The following is a 16,099-nucleotide window of genomic DNA, read 5'->3' as shown; positions in this document are numbered from 1 at the left end:
AGAACAAAGGTAGAGCCTACTAGAAAATCTGGGTTGAAGAGAGACCTGAGAGTCCAAGGCAGCTAGAGTATGTAGGGTAGAAAACCAGCAAAAAAATAACTGGAGAGAAAGAGACATCTGCAGAGGAACCCCCTGAAGTTCTCAGCAAAGTCCTGATTGGGACTCGAATGAAAGAAAAGTATGTAAGGCTGGGAAAGGCCCAGAGGGATGCAATTAAGGGAGCAGTGTCCAGCTAACACACTTGGGAAAATCTCATAATTCATGGGGCATTGGATAGAGTACTCAGAAGAGAAACAATCAGCCTGCTAGCAAAGACTATTCTAATCTCACCTAACAAATCTTTAAAGCAAGAACAAAAATTATCAAAAATTTTCTGAGTATTAATAACTAAACTACATCCACAGGACTTTCTCTGGTGGCTCAGTGTTTAAGGATCCGCCTGCCAATGCAGGGGACAAGGGTTTGATCCCTGATCCAGGAAGATCCCACATGCTGCTGAGCCACTAAGCTCCTGGGCCACAACTACTGAGTCCATTTGCCTGAAGCCTGTGCTCTGCAACAAGAGAAGCCACAGCAATGAGAAGCCCGCACACTGCTTACTACTAGAGAACAGCCCCTGCTCTCTGCAATTAGGGAAAGCCCACATACAAAAAAAAAAGACCCAGCAGAGCCAAAAATAAAGTAAGTCTTGAAAAAAAAAAAAAAAAAGCTACATCCACAAATAAGCTCAAAAATAAATACAAAAAAAAAAAAAAAAATCCATCACCTATCAAGGTAAAATTTACAATGTCTGACACCCAGTCAGACTACCAGACATGTAAGAAAGCAAGAAAATAATGACTTGTAAAGATGAGAAAACATTAATCAATCAAAACCAACCAAAAACTGGCACAGATGATATCATTAGCAGACATTAGTTATTATAACTGGACTTAATATGCTCAAAACATTAACTTAAGATATGAAAAGTATTTTGTAAAAAGATTCAAACTGAACTTAAAGAGATGGAAAGTATAATAGCTAAGATGAAAAATACTCCGAGTAGAGTTAAAAGTAGATTGCGTGAGTGCTAAGTCGCAGTCCTGTGCATGGACTGGAGCTCGCCAGGCTTCTCTGTTCATGGGATTCTCTAGGCAAGAATACTGGAGTGGGTAGCCATTTCCTTCTCCAGGGGATCTTCCCAACCCAGGGAAAGAACCTAGGTCTCTTACGTCTCCTGCATTGGCAGGTGGGTTCTTTTACCACTAGCACTGCTTGGGAATCCCCTGAAAGTAGATTAGATATTGCAAAAGAAATGATTAGTGACTGTGAAGACAATTAATTATGAATAGTGAAATAATTTTAGATAAGATGGTGGTTTCCTAATTTTCTTACCACCTGATGCATTTCTTAAGTGGGAACTCTCTGTAAGGACCAGTCATCTGGACTTGACCTGCTTTCCAGTTTGAGAATCACAGTTTTCAAATTCTGTGGGCACCAAACTTTCCTGGATCTTTTCCTTGTAACTCTAAAAAATACTACTTAGGTTCAAACTGTTCTTCCACAGTTTATTATTGATGATTGGTTTGTGTTCTATGTGGTTCTACTGTCTTTAATAACTGTTCAAATATGTACACTTTTCCTTGGAAATATCAATCATTCCCATAGTTTTGGGGAATGCATAAAGCCTAATGACTTACACACATGTTTGTCTTCAAAGTTTCAGAAAAATATATACAATAGCCCTCTGCACATCGTTAAGAGGACATTGCACAGGCGTGTTATATTAACATGTCCAGAACAGAAATAACCCTAATCATCCCGGAATTTTTTCTCTTTGTTATTTAAGATAATGGGTAAAATAACAGGCATTACTCAAGATTCTCTAGTTAGAAACTTCTTGGTCACTCATGGCTACTTCCCAAATTCCCAACATAAAAATGTTCTGCTAGTTTTTATACCCAAATATATGCAAAGAGTTGACTCATTGGAAAAGACTCTGATGCTGGGAGGGGTTGGGGGCAGGAGGAGAAGGGGACGACAGAGGATGAGATGGCTGGATGGCATCACTGACTCGATGGATGTGAGTCTCAGTGAACTCCGGGAGTTGGTGATGGACAGGGAGGCCTGGCGTGCTGCGATTCATGGGGTCGCCAAGAGTCGGACACGACTGAGCAACTGAACTGAACTGAACTGATATCTTGAAATTATCCTCTTTTCTTTGTACCACTTCCCTGGTTTGTCCCTTCAATATCCCTTATGTGAATTTTACAAGTGTCCTAACTGGTTTGCTGGCCCAATTCTACCTCCTTGAATCATCTTCCATACAACCACCTAAGTGATGCACCATCCCACCCCCTGAGTAAAATCTTCCATGACTCCCCAGTGCCTATGCTCTTGAGGTTCCTTAATGTCATCTCACATCAGTCTTTATTTTTGTATTCCAAATTCCAGATAAACATCTCCATGTTTCTCTGACAAATCCTGTGAGATATGACCTTCATGTTTTACTCTGAACTCTGCATTGATATTAGTATTAGCCCCTTTTCTGAGTTGCAATCCCTCTCTCCAGTTCAGGTTTCACCCCATGCTACAGGCTCCTCTTGCTTTTCCTCTATACTCTTCTTGTTCATTATGTGTTCTCATAGAAACTTCTGCATATTTTACTACTGACATTATTACATTATGTAATGCATGTGTTTAGATATGTATTCCCACCAATCTGAAGTAAACAATCATTATTAAATCTTTATGCCTAGCAATGTGCCTGACATACGGTACTAGCTCAATAAGTATTGAGTTGTTGTCTGTGACAATAAATGACTGTCCTGAAGGTGTGGTGGTGTTGGTTTAGTCGCTTAGTCATCTCCGACCTTGCAACCCCATGGACTGTAGCCTGCCAGGTCCCTCTGTCCCTGGGATTTCCTAGGCAAGAATATTGGAGTGGGTTGCCATTTCTTTTTTCAGAGGATCTTCCCAACCCAGGGGTTGAACCCAAGTCTCCTGCATTGTTGGCAGATTATTTACCACTGAGCCACCAGGGAAACCCATCTTGGAAGTACTTAGACTAAATTGATGTCTACAGCATCAAGGAATGACTCTGAAGGAAACATTAATATAACTATTTCCTTAAATGCTTAACATATATATATTTGATTTAATAATTTTGTGTTAATTAAGGCAGTGATATAGAAAGCAAAAATATGTCTTTTTAGAAAGATTTTTTTGATGCCTATAGAGGTATGCACATTTTAATATTAAGGTTACTTCTATCAGTAATGCTTTGGCGTTCCATCTTTACAAGTTTAATTTAGTTTAATAATATGCTGCCATATATTCCATTTTTACTATTTTATTCTTTTTCATAGAAAAAAATTATTAGGATCTATTTGAGTTGCTTTTATGTGTTTTTAGATAATCAACTAGACTTACTCCATTATTCCTTACCAGAGTGAACAACTGAATGCATTTTTATCATCTTGGTAAGTTTTAGTAATGCAATTTCTAAATCAAAATCATTACAGCTTTATAGATTAGGTTACCAAAAAAGAATATTCCACCAATTAAAAATTAGCATAATTGACACTGTCTGAATTTTCATACCCTTACTAAATGACATAAAATGCAATTAAGAACTCCCCAGTATGAAAAAAAAAACCTCAACCTGATATATAAAACACATATATAAAGTTATTAAAATCAGTAAACTACATTATTTTCTTCATTAAAACAGCTTCATGATAAATTGTTTCTAGCCATGATGACCACTAGTATAAACACTAAAATATTTTTTATATATTTGCAACTAGTTCTTTCTCTTAATCCTATCTAAGCCTTTCTTTTCTACATAAAAACAAATAAAAGCAATTTGTTTAAAGTTCTCTGACATTGAAAATCAAAGTAATAAATTACTAAAATGACAAAGATACACATTTTGTTAAAGCATACAAAATTCCATTAAGTAAAATTCAGATTGAGAACTGATTATCCAGCTTCTGTTATATAAGAATCTATGTTGTTTGTCTTCAGGGAACAAAATATACACATATGATTTTATAGAAATGGATAACATTTTCTCCAGGCAAATCATTTGAATTCAGATAGACCATTATTCAAACATATTACTTGAGAAATGTTACTTAATAAAAGAAAAGGGCATTTTCCCTTTATAACACTGCTTTTAGAACTAAAGGGAAACAATCATGTGATTTTTGTGATGCTTATATCAGAATTTTTACATACTATTTTTCTAATTTTGCTCAAGTTCTGCCTTTAACATTATGCTCAGGTGCAACAATTTATCCACAGACACGACTGTTGTTTTCTTACCTGAAATGAAGTAATTGGATATATATTAACATGTGCCTCATTCCATCGTTGTCCTTTGTTCCCACTTGAAGACCACAGTGGATTCTCTATGGTTGTCTGTCCTTTCAAACGTAGATAGACATTTAAAACACCTAAAAATAACAATGTAATTTTATTCTGTGTATTTATTTTGGCTTCATACTTGTTTCTCCTTAACTGAGCACTTGTAAACTTTTAAAAATGAAATTTCATGGAATACTCCAGTGTCTCCTCTTCTCTTCCTCTCTCATTTCCAATCTTCCTCTTAGGACACTTGGCATACATGGCGGGTCTCCAGAGATGATCTCACGCTAATCTATATAGAACCTCTGAATGTTATCTTATATGGCAAAGAGACTTTGCAGATATGATTACATTAAGAATTTTGAGACAGGAAGATTATTTCAAATAATCTCAGTGGGCCCTATGTTTAATCACATATATCTTTTTTTCTAAGATGGAGACTTGATACAGGAGAGAAGGTCATGTGAATGAGAAGATGCAACACTGCTGGTTTTAAAAATGAATGAAGGAGCTACAAGCTGAATGCAAGCAGCCTTTGGAAGCTAGAGATGACAGAGAGACAGGTTCTCCCCTAGAGCCTTCAGAAGACAGCAAGCCTGCTGACATCTTGAGTTTAGCTCCATTATACAGCACCCCACTCCAGTGCTCTTGCCTGGAAAACCCCATGGATGAAGGAGCCTGGTAGGCTGCAGTCCATGGGGTCGCTAAGAGTTGGACACGACTGAGCAACTTCACTTTCACTTTTCACTTTCATGCACTGGAGAAGGAAATGGCAACCCACTCCAGTGTTCTTGCCTGGAGAATCCCAGGGACGGGGGAGCCTGGTGGGCTGCCGTCTATGGGGTCGCACAGAGTCAGACACGACTGAAGCGACTTAGCAGCAGCAGCAGCAGCAGCATACTCATTTTAAATTTCTGTTCTCCAGAACTTTAAGATAACACGTGTGGTTGTTTTAAGTCATGAAGTGTGTGGTAATTTTCTGGCAACAGAAAACGAATACAGCATGTAGTCATGTACTGTCTTTAATGGTCAAAGTTTATCGAATTTTTTATCATCAGTTAACATCAGTCTTAGTTCATTTTCAGTTTACTTTTCATCCAAATCTCTTTTTCCCTAAAAGAATTGTCTTAAGAGAAAATGAAAACAGGTTTTGTCTCATGATTTGATGTATCTCAACAGTCTCATGTACTGCACATAGTACTAACAGTAATAATGATAATAATAATATGATATGTTGAACACTTCAGGTAAGAATGAATCCTCTCAACAATTCTGTGAAGTGCTTAATACTGTATCCTCATGTTATAGATAAGAAAACAGAGTGATTCAGTAATTTGCCTTATATCATACAATGAGAAGATAGCAGAGGCAGAATTTGAACCCATTGAGTTTTAAAATCTGGTATTTTAATGCTAGGCAATCAGTATTTTAATCGATGCAATTTAAAAAGTCAGCTTTATTAAGGTATAATTTACATGCAATAAAATTCATTTTAAATGCACAAGTCAATAATATCTGATCAATATATATTATAGTAAGCATCAATTCAGCAAGATAGAGAACATGGCAGGCCTCAGGGTCCCTCACTATTTTCTGGAGTTTTCCCAAGTTCATGTCCATTGAGTCGGTGGTGCTATCCAGACATCTCATTCTCTGTCATCCCCTTCTTCTCCTGCCTTCAATCTTTCCCAGCATTAAGGTCTTTTCCAATGAGTCAGCTCTTCACATCAGATGGCCAAAGTACTGGAGCTTAAGCTTCAGCATCAGTCCTTCTAATGAATATTCAGAGCTGATTTCCTTTAGGATTGACTGGTTTGATCTCTTGCAGTCCAAGGGAATCTCAGGAGTCTTCTCATTGAAAGAACTGAAAGCATCAATTCTTTGTTGCTCAGCCTTCTTTAAGGTCCAATTACCACATCCATACATGACTAGTGGAAAAACCATGGCTTTGACTATACAGACCTTTGCTGGCAAAGTGATGTCCCTACTTTTTAATACACTGTCTAGGTTTGTCATAGCTTTTCTTCCAAGAAGAAAGTGTCTTTAACTTTCATGGCTGCAGTCACCATCTGTAGTGATTCTGGAGCCTAAGAAAATAAAGTCTGTCACTGCTTCCATTTTCCCCCCATCTATTTACCATGAAGTGATGGAACCCGATGCCATGATCTTAGTTTTTTGAATGCTGAGTTTTAGGTCAGCTTTTCACTCTCTTCTTTCACCTTCATCAAGAGGTTCTTTAGTTCCTGTTCACTTTCTGCCATTAGGGTGATGTCATCTGCATATCTGAGGTGACTGATATTTGTCTTGGCAATCTTGATTCCAGGTTGCACTTCATCCAGCCTGGCTTTTTTCATGATATCCTCTGCATAGAAATTAAATAAGCAGGGTGACATACACAGCCTTGAAGTACTCCTTTTCCAATTTGGAACCAGTCTGTTGTTCTGTGTCCAGTTCTAACACTTGCTTCTTGGCCTGCATACAGGTTTCTGAGAAGGCAGGTAAGGTGGTCTGGTATTCCCATCTCTAAGAATTTTCCAGTTTTTTGTGATCCATACAGTCAAAGGCTTTAACATAGTCAGTGAAGCAGAAGTAGATGTTTTTCTAGAATTCCTTTGCTTTTTCAGTGATCCAATGGACGTTGGCAATTAGATCTCTGGTTCCTCTGCCTTTTCTAAATCCAGCTTGTATATCTGGAAGTTCTCAGTTCACAAACTCTTGAAGGCTACCTTGAAGGATTTTCAGCACCACCTTGCTAGTGTGTGAGATGAGCACAGCTTATGTACAATTATATGTTATAAAGTAATTTATCCTCCAGATTTTTAGATCAATTTTGCTTAATTATTTATTCATAAGACCACCTGTATTCATATTATACACAAATGAATAAATACAAACACCTAATTTTTAAACAATAAAAACATTGCATTCTTTATATCATAACTTTCACTTTCTAACTGGATGAGCTTGACGTGGTCTCTTAATCTCTCGCCCTTAATTTCCTCATCTAGTAAATGATTATGATGAGCGTAACTAGCATAAGTTTTCTGTGGAAACTGAAATTAGTTATAGTATATAAACCATAAATTGTCTCAAACATTATCTTCAGTATATTTTATCTATGAAGATATCAAATACTACCTCTTTATTTCTCTCTCAATGCAATAGATTACATCAGTATACATTTCTTAATGTTGAATTATGAGTATACTACAGGAATAACTTGGTAATAGACTACTATTTTCTTATTAGGTTTGATTTGATTTGCTAGTATTGTCTTTAGAAGTAATGCATCTATATTTACATATAATATTATCCACTTTTCTTTCTTGTTTTACCTTTCCATGTTGCATGTTCACTTTTTGCTTCAGACTCTATCATCTTCTATCTTTTTCCATCAGTGTAACAGATAATCTCAGGCTTGTCCTTCATAGTACAGTACTGATTCATTTCCCACAATTTGGATTCTATCCTTCTGCTCCTAATATCATCTTGATCCAGCTGTATTATTTCTGATGTTGCATTCTTTTCTGATCTTATCAAATTCCCCTTTATTTTGGTCCTTTATCTATTCCTTCTTTTCTAATTTCATTCTAAACAGTGAATGATTCCACTGTTGTATCATTCTTATCTTTTTAGTTTGTTTGTTTCATACAGTTCATTTTACACTTTCTTGAAAATATAAATTGTAATTCTTCTTTGACAATATGTGCTTATTTTACTGTGTACCTGTTAGCTTCTTTTTATACTGTGGGATCAAGCCTGATTTTCTCTCTCTTTCTCTCTTTTTTCTCTTCTTCCTCTTTATTCTTCTTAAATAGTTCTAAGTAATCCTGTGGCATTTTCCCTAAAACCACTAATGGGGCTTCTTTTATATGCGCAGCATGGGTGTGGATTGTTAGCTCCTCCTCTAAAATTTAAAGCTATAGGCCAGCTGCATGTAAGGTTTCACTACTATATAATGATTCAACAATCGAGAATAAATGGAAAAACATTTGTACCTTTGAGCCTTTTAAGAGTCGAACTTTCTGGGGTTTTTTCCCCTATACTCCGTGAGCTATTGTAACAGGGAGTAGCTTTCTAAATTCATCTTTGCTAGACACTCAGTGAGGCTCAGTTTTTCTTGCTGGCTGGTGGTGGTCCCTGTGTATCAGATATGCAATCTTATACCAAAAGGAAAAGTCACCACAGCACATATTTCTGTGTGGTGTAATTGCATTCTCTTTTTAAACATGAATCCACAATGGGGAGCGCTCCCAAGGAAATCATGCCCAGATGAAAATAAACTGTGTTAAACATTAAAGTGATAATAATTTTTTGAACCTGTTGTCATTGGATGAACAAAGTGTTATGTAACAAATACCTTTTGAAAATTATGTAGTGAAATAATATGTGTGGGGATTAAATAGGAAAGGACTGCTTGTCAATTCCATGGCCTGCCTCTAGCTATAACAGTGATAACTGTGCTGAACTAAGATCATTTCTACTGATTTCTACTTAAACTGCATTGCTTTTCCAGAAAGGAAAGTATCAATTATCTTACATTAATTTTTTTTTTTTTTTGTATTTCTTAAATGTATCACCTTAGCTTTTTTACCCAGTAGAGGTCTTTCAATAGCTTGCATGTAAAAAAATGAAAGGTGCTTCCTCTAAGCTACCAATTCAGTTCAAGTTATTCCATACATTAAAAAATTACCACTGGATACTTTAGTAAATGAAGTACTAATGTAAATAGATGGCAGTGAGTGAAATAACATTTTATACACAGTCTTATTTCTATTTTGATTGCAGTGAGAGGAATCAATTCTAACACCAAATCAATACACAGCAATATCTCTTAAATGTTAATAAAATGATGATATCCTTTTTAGATCTATTCATTTTAATTAGGCTAGCCAAGCACTGTTTACTCCATGTCTTTTATAATTTACTTACATAAATACATACTTTTGAAATGCTACTGCTAAGTCACTTCAGTCTGTCCGACTCTGTGCGACCCCACAGACGGAAGCCCACCAGGCTCCCCCGTCCTTGGGATTCCCCAGGCAAGAACACTGGAGTGGGTTGCCATTTCCTTCTCCAATGCATGAAAGTGAAGAGTGAAAGTGAAGTCGTTCAGTTGTATCCGACTCCGTCCACGGGATTTTCCAGGCAAGAGTACTGGAGTGGGGTGCCATTGCCTTCTCCGACTTTTGAAATAATATACATATTAAAAGATATGACTTACCACTACTATATCAATACTAATAATTATTATATCAATAGTGAATGCATTTTATCTCAGAGAATATGCTTTACCTGTGATCATGTTTACTTTTTTATTAACATTTTATTTTTACCTATGTAATATAAACTCAAACTTGGATTATTTCTATTTCTATTTACTAAATATGTACTATGTGAAAAGACTTTTCTTAGGTCTAAAGAGGCCAGGCTGAATTATCCTAGATTTTGAATTAATTTTTGAATAGATTTTATGGGTAGATTTTATTTAAAAGGAAGTATTACTTGTGTTTTAACAAAAAGACACTAGAAATATAATTGATTTAAATAAGTTCTTACAAATATATTATAATGTAATGTCTATTCCATTATCCAAATCAATAAAGACAAATTATTGATTCACTAGTCTATTTTAGAGTTGATGACAAAAATACTATTAATAGACAAATGATAAAAGGGAATTCAGTACCAGAAGTTACTTAAATTTATGTCCAGATCATCTTGGTCAACAAAGTGAGGACTTGAGAAACAGAATAAAGCTATTCAAGAGAAATTCAATTCAGCAAAGCTGATTCAGCCCATTATTATAGTATTATAGTAAGAAAATTCCAAAGTGAATATAATGGATTGTGTTAATACCCTTTAAAAGTAACTTTAAATCCTCAGAGGCAGTGTGTTTATGCTTTAGTAAGCACCAGATATCAATAGGTGTGTTTTTAATCATCCTGAAGGATTTTCAAACATTATGTAGTGCATGAAACAAGTTTGAAGTTGGTAAGCAAAACTTAACTGTATTTTTCTTCTGGGTTTCCTATTTCTTATCTTTTGGTCACCAGTCTTTAAGAGTCAGGGGCCAGAGTTAGGACACATTTGTTTATCTCATGCTTGGGGATTACAGTCAGAAAGACTAAATGACCTAAATGCTGTATTATCTCATGAGCTGTGACCTGCGTTTTGGAGTTATTCCTGGTGCTATTCAATAACACAATTCTTATTTTAGTACTATTTCATATAAACTGCAGTATAAAATATAATTTGCTTAAATATTATTTATAATTACTATTACCAAGTTCTCTTCCTTCATTAAGTCCTAAACATAAACTTGCTTCTAATTATTTTACTATAAGTATTTTTTATATATTTTAGATAAATAATTTAAATATATGTCCTAAAATGGGCATACTCTTTTAGAATAGATATTTGAAATTACCAAATTCATATAATCTCTAGCTTGCTTTACTCCAAAGCCTAGGGAATCACTTGCATATAAATTATGTTTTCATTCTAATCAGTAATACAGACTCATTAATTTGAGCTTCAAGATGTGCTGAAATCATCTAGCTCCAGGCAAGAGCTATGTCTATTGATAGGTAATTGGTAACATCATTTGTATTATACACACAGACAAAATGGGAAATTATAAAATCATTATTTTCTGCCTGAATAGAAACAGCTGCAACCCTTCATTGTTATTTTTTAAATATATAATTGAAATGATATCTTAAATTTTAAAAGTCAGTTTACTTTCTCCAGTCATTACCATGCCTTCTTGTATCCAGTTGAACCTCTATATCAGTATCCAAAATTTTACTAAAACATAGCTTTCATAAGACTTTCTATTTCTCCAATATATGTCAGAGACCATTATAGATTTTGTCACTATTTGCTTCTAAAACAGAGCAGGACCCTATGGGGCCCTCCCAGGTACAAATCCTTTTCAAGTCTGCCATTTTTTATTTATAGGAACAAGGCTTCAGTGTCCTAGACCTTCTGGGTCTACCAAAGGGCAGATTCAAATAGTTGCTAATCAGAAAAGTGAAGAAAGGCAGAAGCAAAGGAGGAACAGTCAAGAAAACAGAAGGGCAATGATGGGGCAGGGTCCTGGGTACCCTGAAGAAATATACATAACAATATCTTTGAATTCTTCTGCAGGAACAAAGGCCACCACCCAAGGGGAGAATGCTAACACCAGGCTGAACACAAGATTCCTGGAGCACCGCCTCATTACCTCACCACCAACCAATCAAAAGAAAGTCTCACACCCTGCAGTCCTCACCCCAAATTTTACCTATAAAACACTTCCTTGAAAACCTTCAGAGAGTTTGGGCTTTTTAGCTTGAGCTGTGCTTTCTCCTTGTCTGTTCTGCAATAAACTTTTCTCTGCTACAAACTGATATGTGGATTTGTTTGGCCTCCTTCTCTCTAAGGGCACATTAACTTGCTTGTATTCAGCAACAATTCTCTTAGAGGATGGCTTACATTTCCTTTCTTCCTTAACTTTGCTATTCTAGATGTTCTCTCCCTTGTTCACCCATGGCATGGGCTTGTCATGCGTTTTTGCTGTATATTACATTTTGACTTTTATTTTATTCAGCAATTTGTTATCCCAAATAAATAACAGACTATTTGATGGATAGTTCTATCATCCTTTAAATTTCTCTAAACTAGGCACAAAGCATGTTGAACTCATCTTACTGACTAGAAATGAGTGAATCTAAGACCTAATGAGACCACAAAGGGCCCTGTAGGGCTCCTGGGCACAAAGTATTTCTGTATCCCCCCATTTCTTTGATTACAGAAAACAGCCTTCATTCAGCCTCCATGTCCTTCTCTGAATTCCAGTGGACAGATTCAAGCTGTTGTTACTCAGGGAAGGGAGGGGATGTGAGACCAAGGAGAAATAAGCAGTGAAGAGCAGCCTTGAGGTAAGGTCCTGATTCCCCATCAACAGATACACACAAAGATATCTTTGAGCTAATTCCAGATATTGAAACCCTTCCAGGTAAGAGAAATGAACAATTACAAGCATGTAGATCCCAGACCAGTTAGACCCGAAGGTTGATGATACTGATTCCTACTTACCTCACCACAAACCCATCAGAAGAATGTTGTTGTTCAGCCACTAAGCTATGTCTGACTCTGCAACCCTATGGACTGCAGCATTCGAGACTCCTCTGTTCTTCACTCTCTCCTGGAGTTTGCTCAAACTCATGTTTATTGAGTCGGTGATACTATCTAATCATCTCATCCTCTGCTGCCCCCTCCTCCTTTTGCCTTCAATCTTTCCCAGCATCAGAAGAATGCCCATGGACTAACTGAGGAAGGAAGTAGATGCTCTCCACCCCCAGGGTAAGGTGATAGGAAATTTATTCCCTGTAGACCCAAAGTCGAAGATGAGAATAGCAGGGAAACTAAGAAAGGAGACTGGGCCTTTCCCAACCACATATTTCTCATTTTCAAAGTCGTGAGAACTCCTCAATTACACATAAACAGAAAGTCTCCTTGGAGGTCAAAAGGGGAGAAATGCTAACTGATGTTAGTCTACCCACAGGTCTCTTCAGTAGAATCCATCTTGGTTAAGAGATTCAAGTGCACATATGTGAAGATCCTGAGATATAACTAAACATGGTTCAGGTAAATCAAAACCAGAAAAAATGCCCCATAGGAGGAATTCAAACTGAGATAGGAGGTAGATGAGCCCCACCAGGGTAAAGTGATAGGAGATTCATTCCCTATCGATTGAAACTCCAAGATGAGAATAGCAGGACAGTTAAGGGAGGAGGCTGAGTCCTGCCCAGGCCACATATTTCTCGTTCTCAAAGTCAGGAGACCTCCCTGACCACATATGTGTGACAGCCTATTGGGCTGGCCACTACCCAGAAGCCCAAATTATAAACTTTGTAGTTGCTCAGGCACAAGGAATAAACTCCAAAATAGGAAGAATTATCTTAGGACATAAACTCTATAGACAAGGGATCACTCCAAGTCCTGGCAACTGGTCTACTCTCATTCAAAAGCTCTTCTCTGGCCATTCTGGGTTGGGTGCCCTGCACAGGGTATCATGGGAGCCAGATACAGTGTCAGAAATTGATGGGAGAGGAGAGGATGCTTGAAACCTCATTGGGATCCAAGGGATTTAGGGAATGCTCTGAATCCCTTCAGGTTAAAACCTCCTGGTAAATGGTTCCAGGACACTGTATTTCATTCTAGGAGCACTCTCTTATTCTTGGTTGCAAGTTACTCAACATGGGAGGATCCCTCTCCAAGCCAGAAGAAACATCTCTGGAGTGTTTCTTTAAGAACTGGAAATTCTTAAATCAAAGAGTTAAAAAAAGAGGAACTTATATTGTACCCTAGCAATGCCTGGCCTTTGTATAAGTTGAGGAATGGAGAAAAATGGCCTGAAAATGAGTCTCTAAATTATAAGACCATTCTGCAATTGGATCTTTATTGCTGCAGGATGGTTAAGTAGAGTGAGATTCCCTATGTTCAGGACTTCATGGTCCTTTACCAAAATATTGCCCTACACAGCTCTTGTAATTTAAAACCTGGAAAACCAGAAAACTCTCCCAACATTTTAGATGATCTCTTTCTAAGCTCTTCCATCTCTCCAGGGAGGAAACCTAGCTCTTCCTGTTCCTGACAATATCCCTACATCTCTGGAGCTATCTACTTCTCCCAGTCCCTCCCTCCAATTCCAAACTCCACCTCCCTATATCCTTCCATACCATCTGTTACCCCAAGAAACAGAAGTTAGTCCTGCTGGGGTAAGTTACAGTGGAGCTTCCTATCACCCAGGATCAGGGAAATTATGCCCTCTTAAGGAAGTGACAAATGGCAGAGACAATTAGAGTACACGTGACCTTCACTTTAACTGACTTAGCTCAATACAAATAGAAACTGGGTCAATTTTTGAAGACCCTTGTAAGTTTACTGAAGGGTTTCATGCCCTCACCCTGGTCTATGATTTAACTTGGAAGATGTTCAAGTAGCTCACAGAGAATCTGGACACCAGCTAGGGGCATGCTGATCAGCTTGCCAGAGTCCAATCTGAACATTATGCTATGAGTAGAGATGTAGTCCTGAATCAGGAACACTTTTGGAATCATAATTCTTGGGAGGGAACAGAAGCCAAGAAGCACATGATCCAATGTATATTAGAAGGCATGAGAAAGCATATCAAAAAATGAGTTAACTATGAAAAGGCTAAAGGAGTGACCCAAGGGGGAAAAAAATCCAGCCCTCTTTCATGGGTGGCTTGTGGAGGCATTTAGATAATATACCAATATATTGCATGCAGTCCCCCCATTTCCAAAGGTCATTCTCTGCTGGGACAGCATTTTATTAGCTAGTTTCCCACTCATATTGGGTGGAAACTCCCAAAGTTACAATTTGGCCCACAAACAACCATGCCCCAGCTATTAGATGTGGCCTTTGGGGTATTTAATGATGGGGACCAAGATAAGGAGAAAGAGAGAAACCAACAAGAGAAAAGACAGGCCAGTGTTCATGCACAACTGATAATCTTTGCTGTCAGCCATGCCTTGCAACCTCAGGACAGCCCAAGGGGGCTGATGAAGTCTACCTATCCATCCAACAAGGGGGAATGCTGTTACTACAAATGCACATCAACCAGCCCCAGGGCCTGAGATTGCCAGAAAGAGTCCCCTGGGCCATGCCCAACCTGCAAAACAAACAGGTCATTGGAAGAGGGACTGTCCTCAGTCTGGAAGAAGAAATGGGGTGCCCACTCCAGAGATGGCCATACTGAATGACTGAGGTGGCCCAGGGATTCTGGTGGCTCCTCCCAACCAGATGCCTATTTTAATGGAAGAGCCCCAGGGAGTCCTTGACATGGCAGCTAAGAAAGTCAATTTCTTAATTGATACAGAAGCTACTTACTCTGTGTTAATTTTTCACACTGGGTCTCTCTCCTCTAAAAGCTGCACTGTGACTGGTGTCAATGGAAAGTCTTGCACTCATTTCACTGGACACCTCACTTGCCAATTTTAGCAGCAGTTGATTTCGGATGCCTTTCCAGTTATGCCTCAGTGTCCTACCCCTCTCCTTGGGAGGGATCTTCTGAGTACCCTTGGAACCATACTCAGGTTAGGAGGCCCCAAGCAGCCCCTTATTTTAACTCTGACTGAGCCAGACCTGGGCTTCCCAGGTGGCTCAGTGGTAAAGAAGCCTCCTGCCAATGCAGGAGCTACAGGAGACCCGGGTTCAATCCCTGGGTAGGGAAGATCCCCTGGAGAAGGCAATGACAACCCACTCCAGTAACCTTGCCTGGAAAATCTCATGGACAGAGGAGCCTGGTAGGCTACAGTCCAGGGGGTTGCAGAGTCAGCCACGACAGGAACTGAGCATGCATGCAGAAACTGCCTATCTTAACAAGAGACAATATCCTAAAAATCGAAAGCGAAGAAGGGTTTACAACACTTTGTAGATAAATTCTGAAGGCCTCTTGGTGTTCTGCTGGTCTCCATACAACACTCATATTCCAGTTGTTGAGCCAAATCGGGTCTATAGAATGGTATAAGACCTCAGAGCAGTAAACAACGCAGTAGTCCCTATGCATTCCCTTGTGGCCAATCCTTATAGTATGTTAGCCCAAATCCCTGAGAATGTTAAAACAGTTCACTGTACTCGATCTCAAGGATGCCTCCTCTTGTATACCAGTTCATTCCTCATCAAAATATCATTTGTCCTCGAGTGGCCTAATACTGACTCAGGCCAAATGCAACAA

The 16,099-nt window shown here is 38.1% G+C and overlaps 1 protein-coding gene across 1 annotated transcript in view; it reads right to left on the bottom strand.

Annotated features, from left to right (window-relative positions):
* The window catches only part of MDGA2 (MAM domain containing glycosylphosphatidylinositol anchor 2), a 912,048-nt gene that overhangs the window by 11,116 nt on the left and 884,833 nt on the right, over window positions 1–16,099 (bottom strand). The window contains exon 15 of the mRNA XM_025295819.3: window positions 4,309–4,439. Coding sequence (XP_025151604.2) covers window positions 4,309–4,439 — 131 coding nt within the window. The remainder of the gene's footprint in view (window positions 1–4,308; window positions 4,440–16,099) is intronic.

Source organism: Bubalus bubalis, chromosome 11, assembly GCF_019923935.1.
Source record: "Bubalus bubalis isolate 160015118507 breed Murrah chromosome 11, NDDB_SH_1, whole genome shotgun sequence".
Taxonomy (NCBI): Eukaryota; Metazoa; Chordata; class Mammalia; order Artiodactyla; family Bovidae; genus Bubalus; species Bubalus bubalis.
This window is presented reverse-complemented; position numbering and strand designations above follow the sequence as displayed.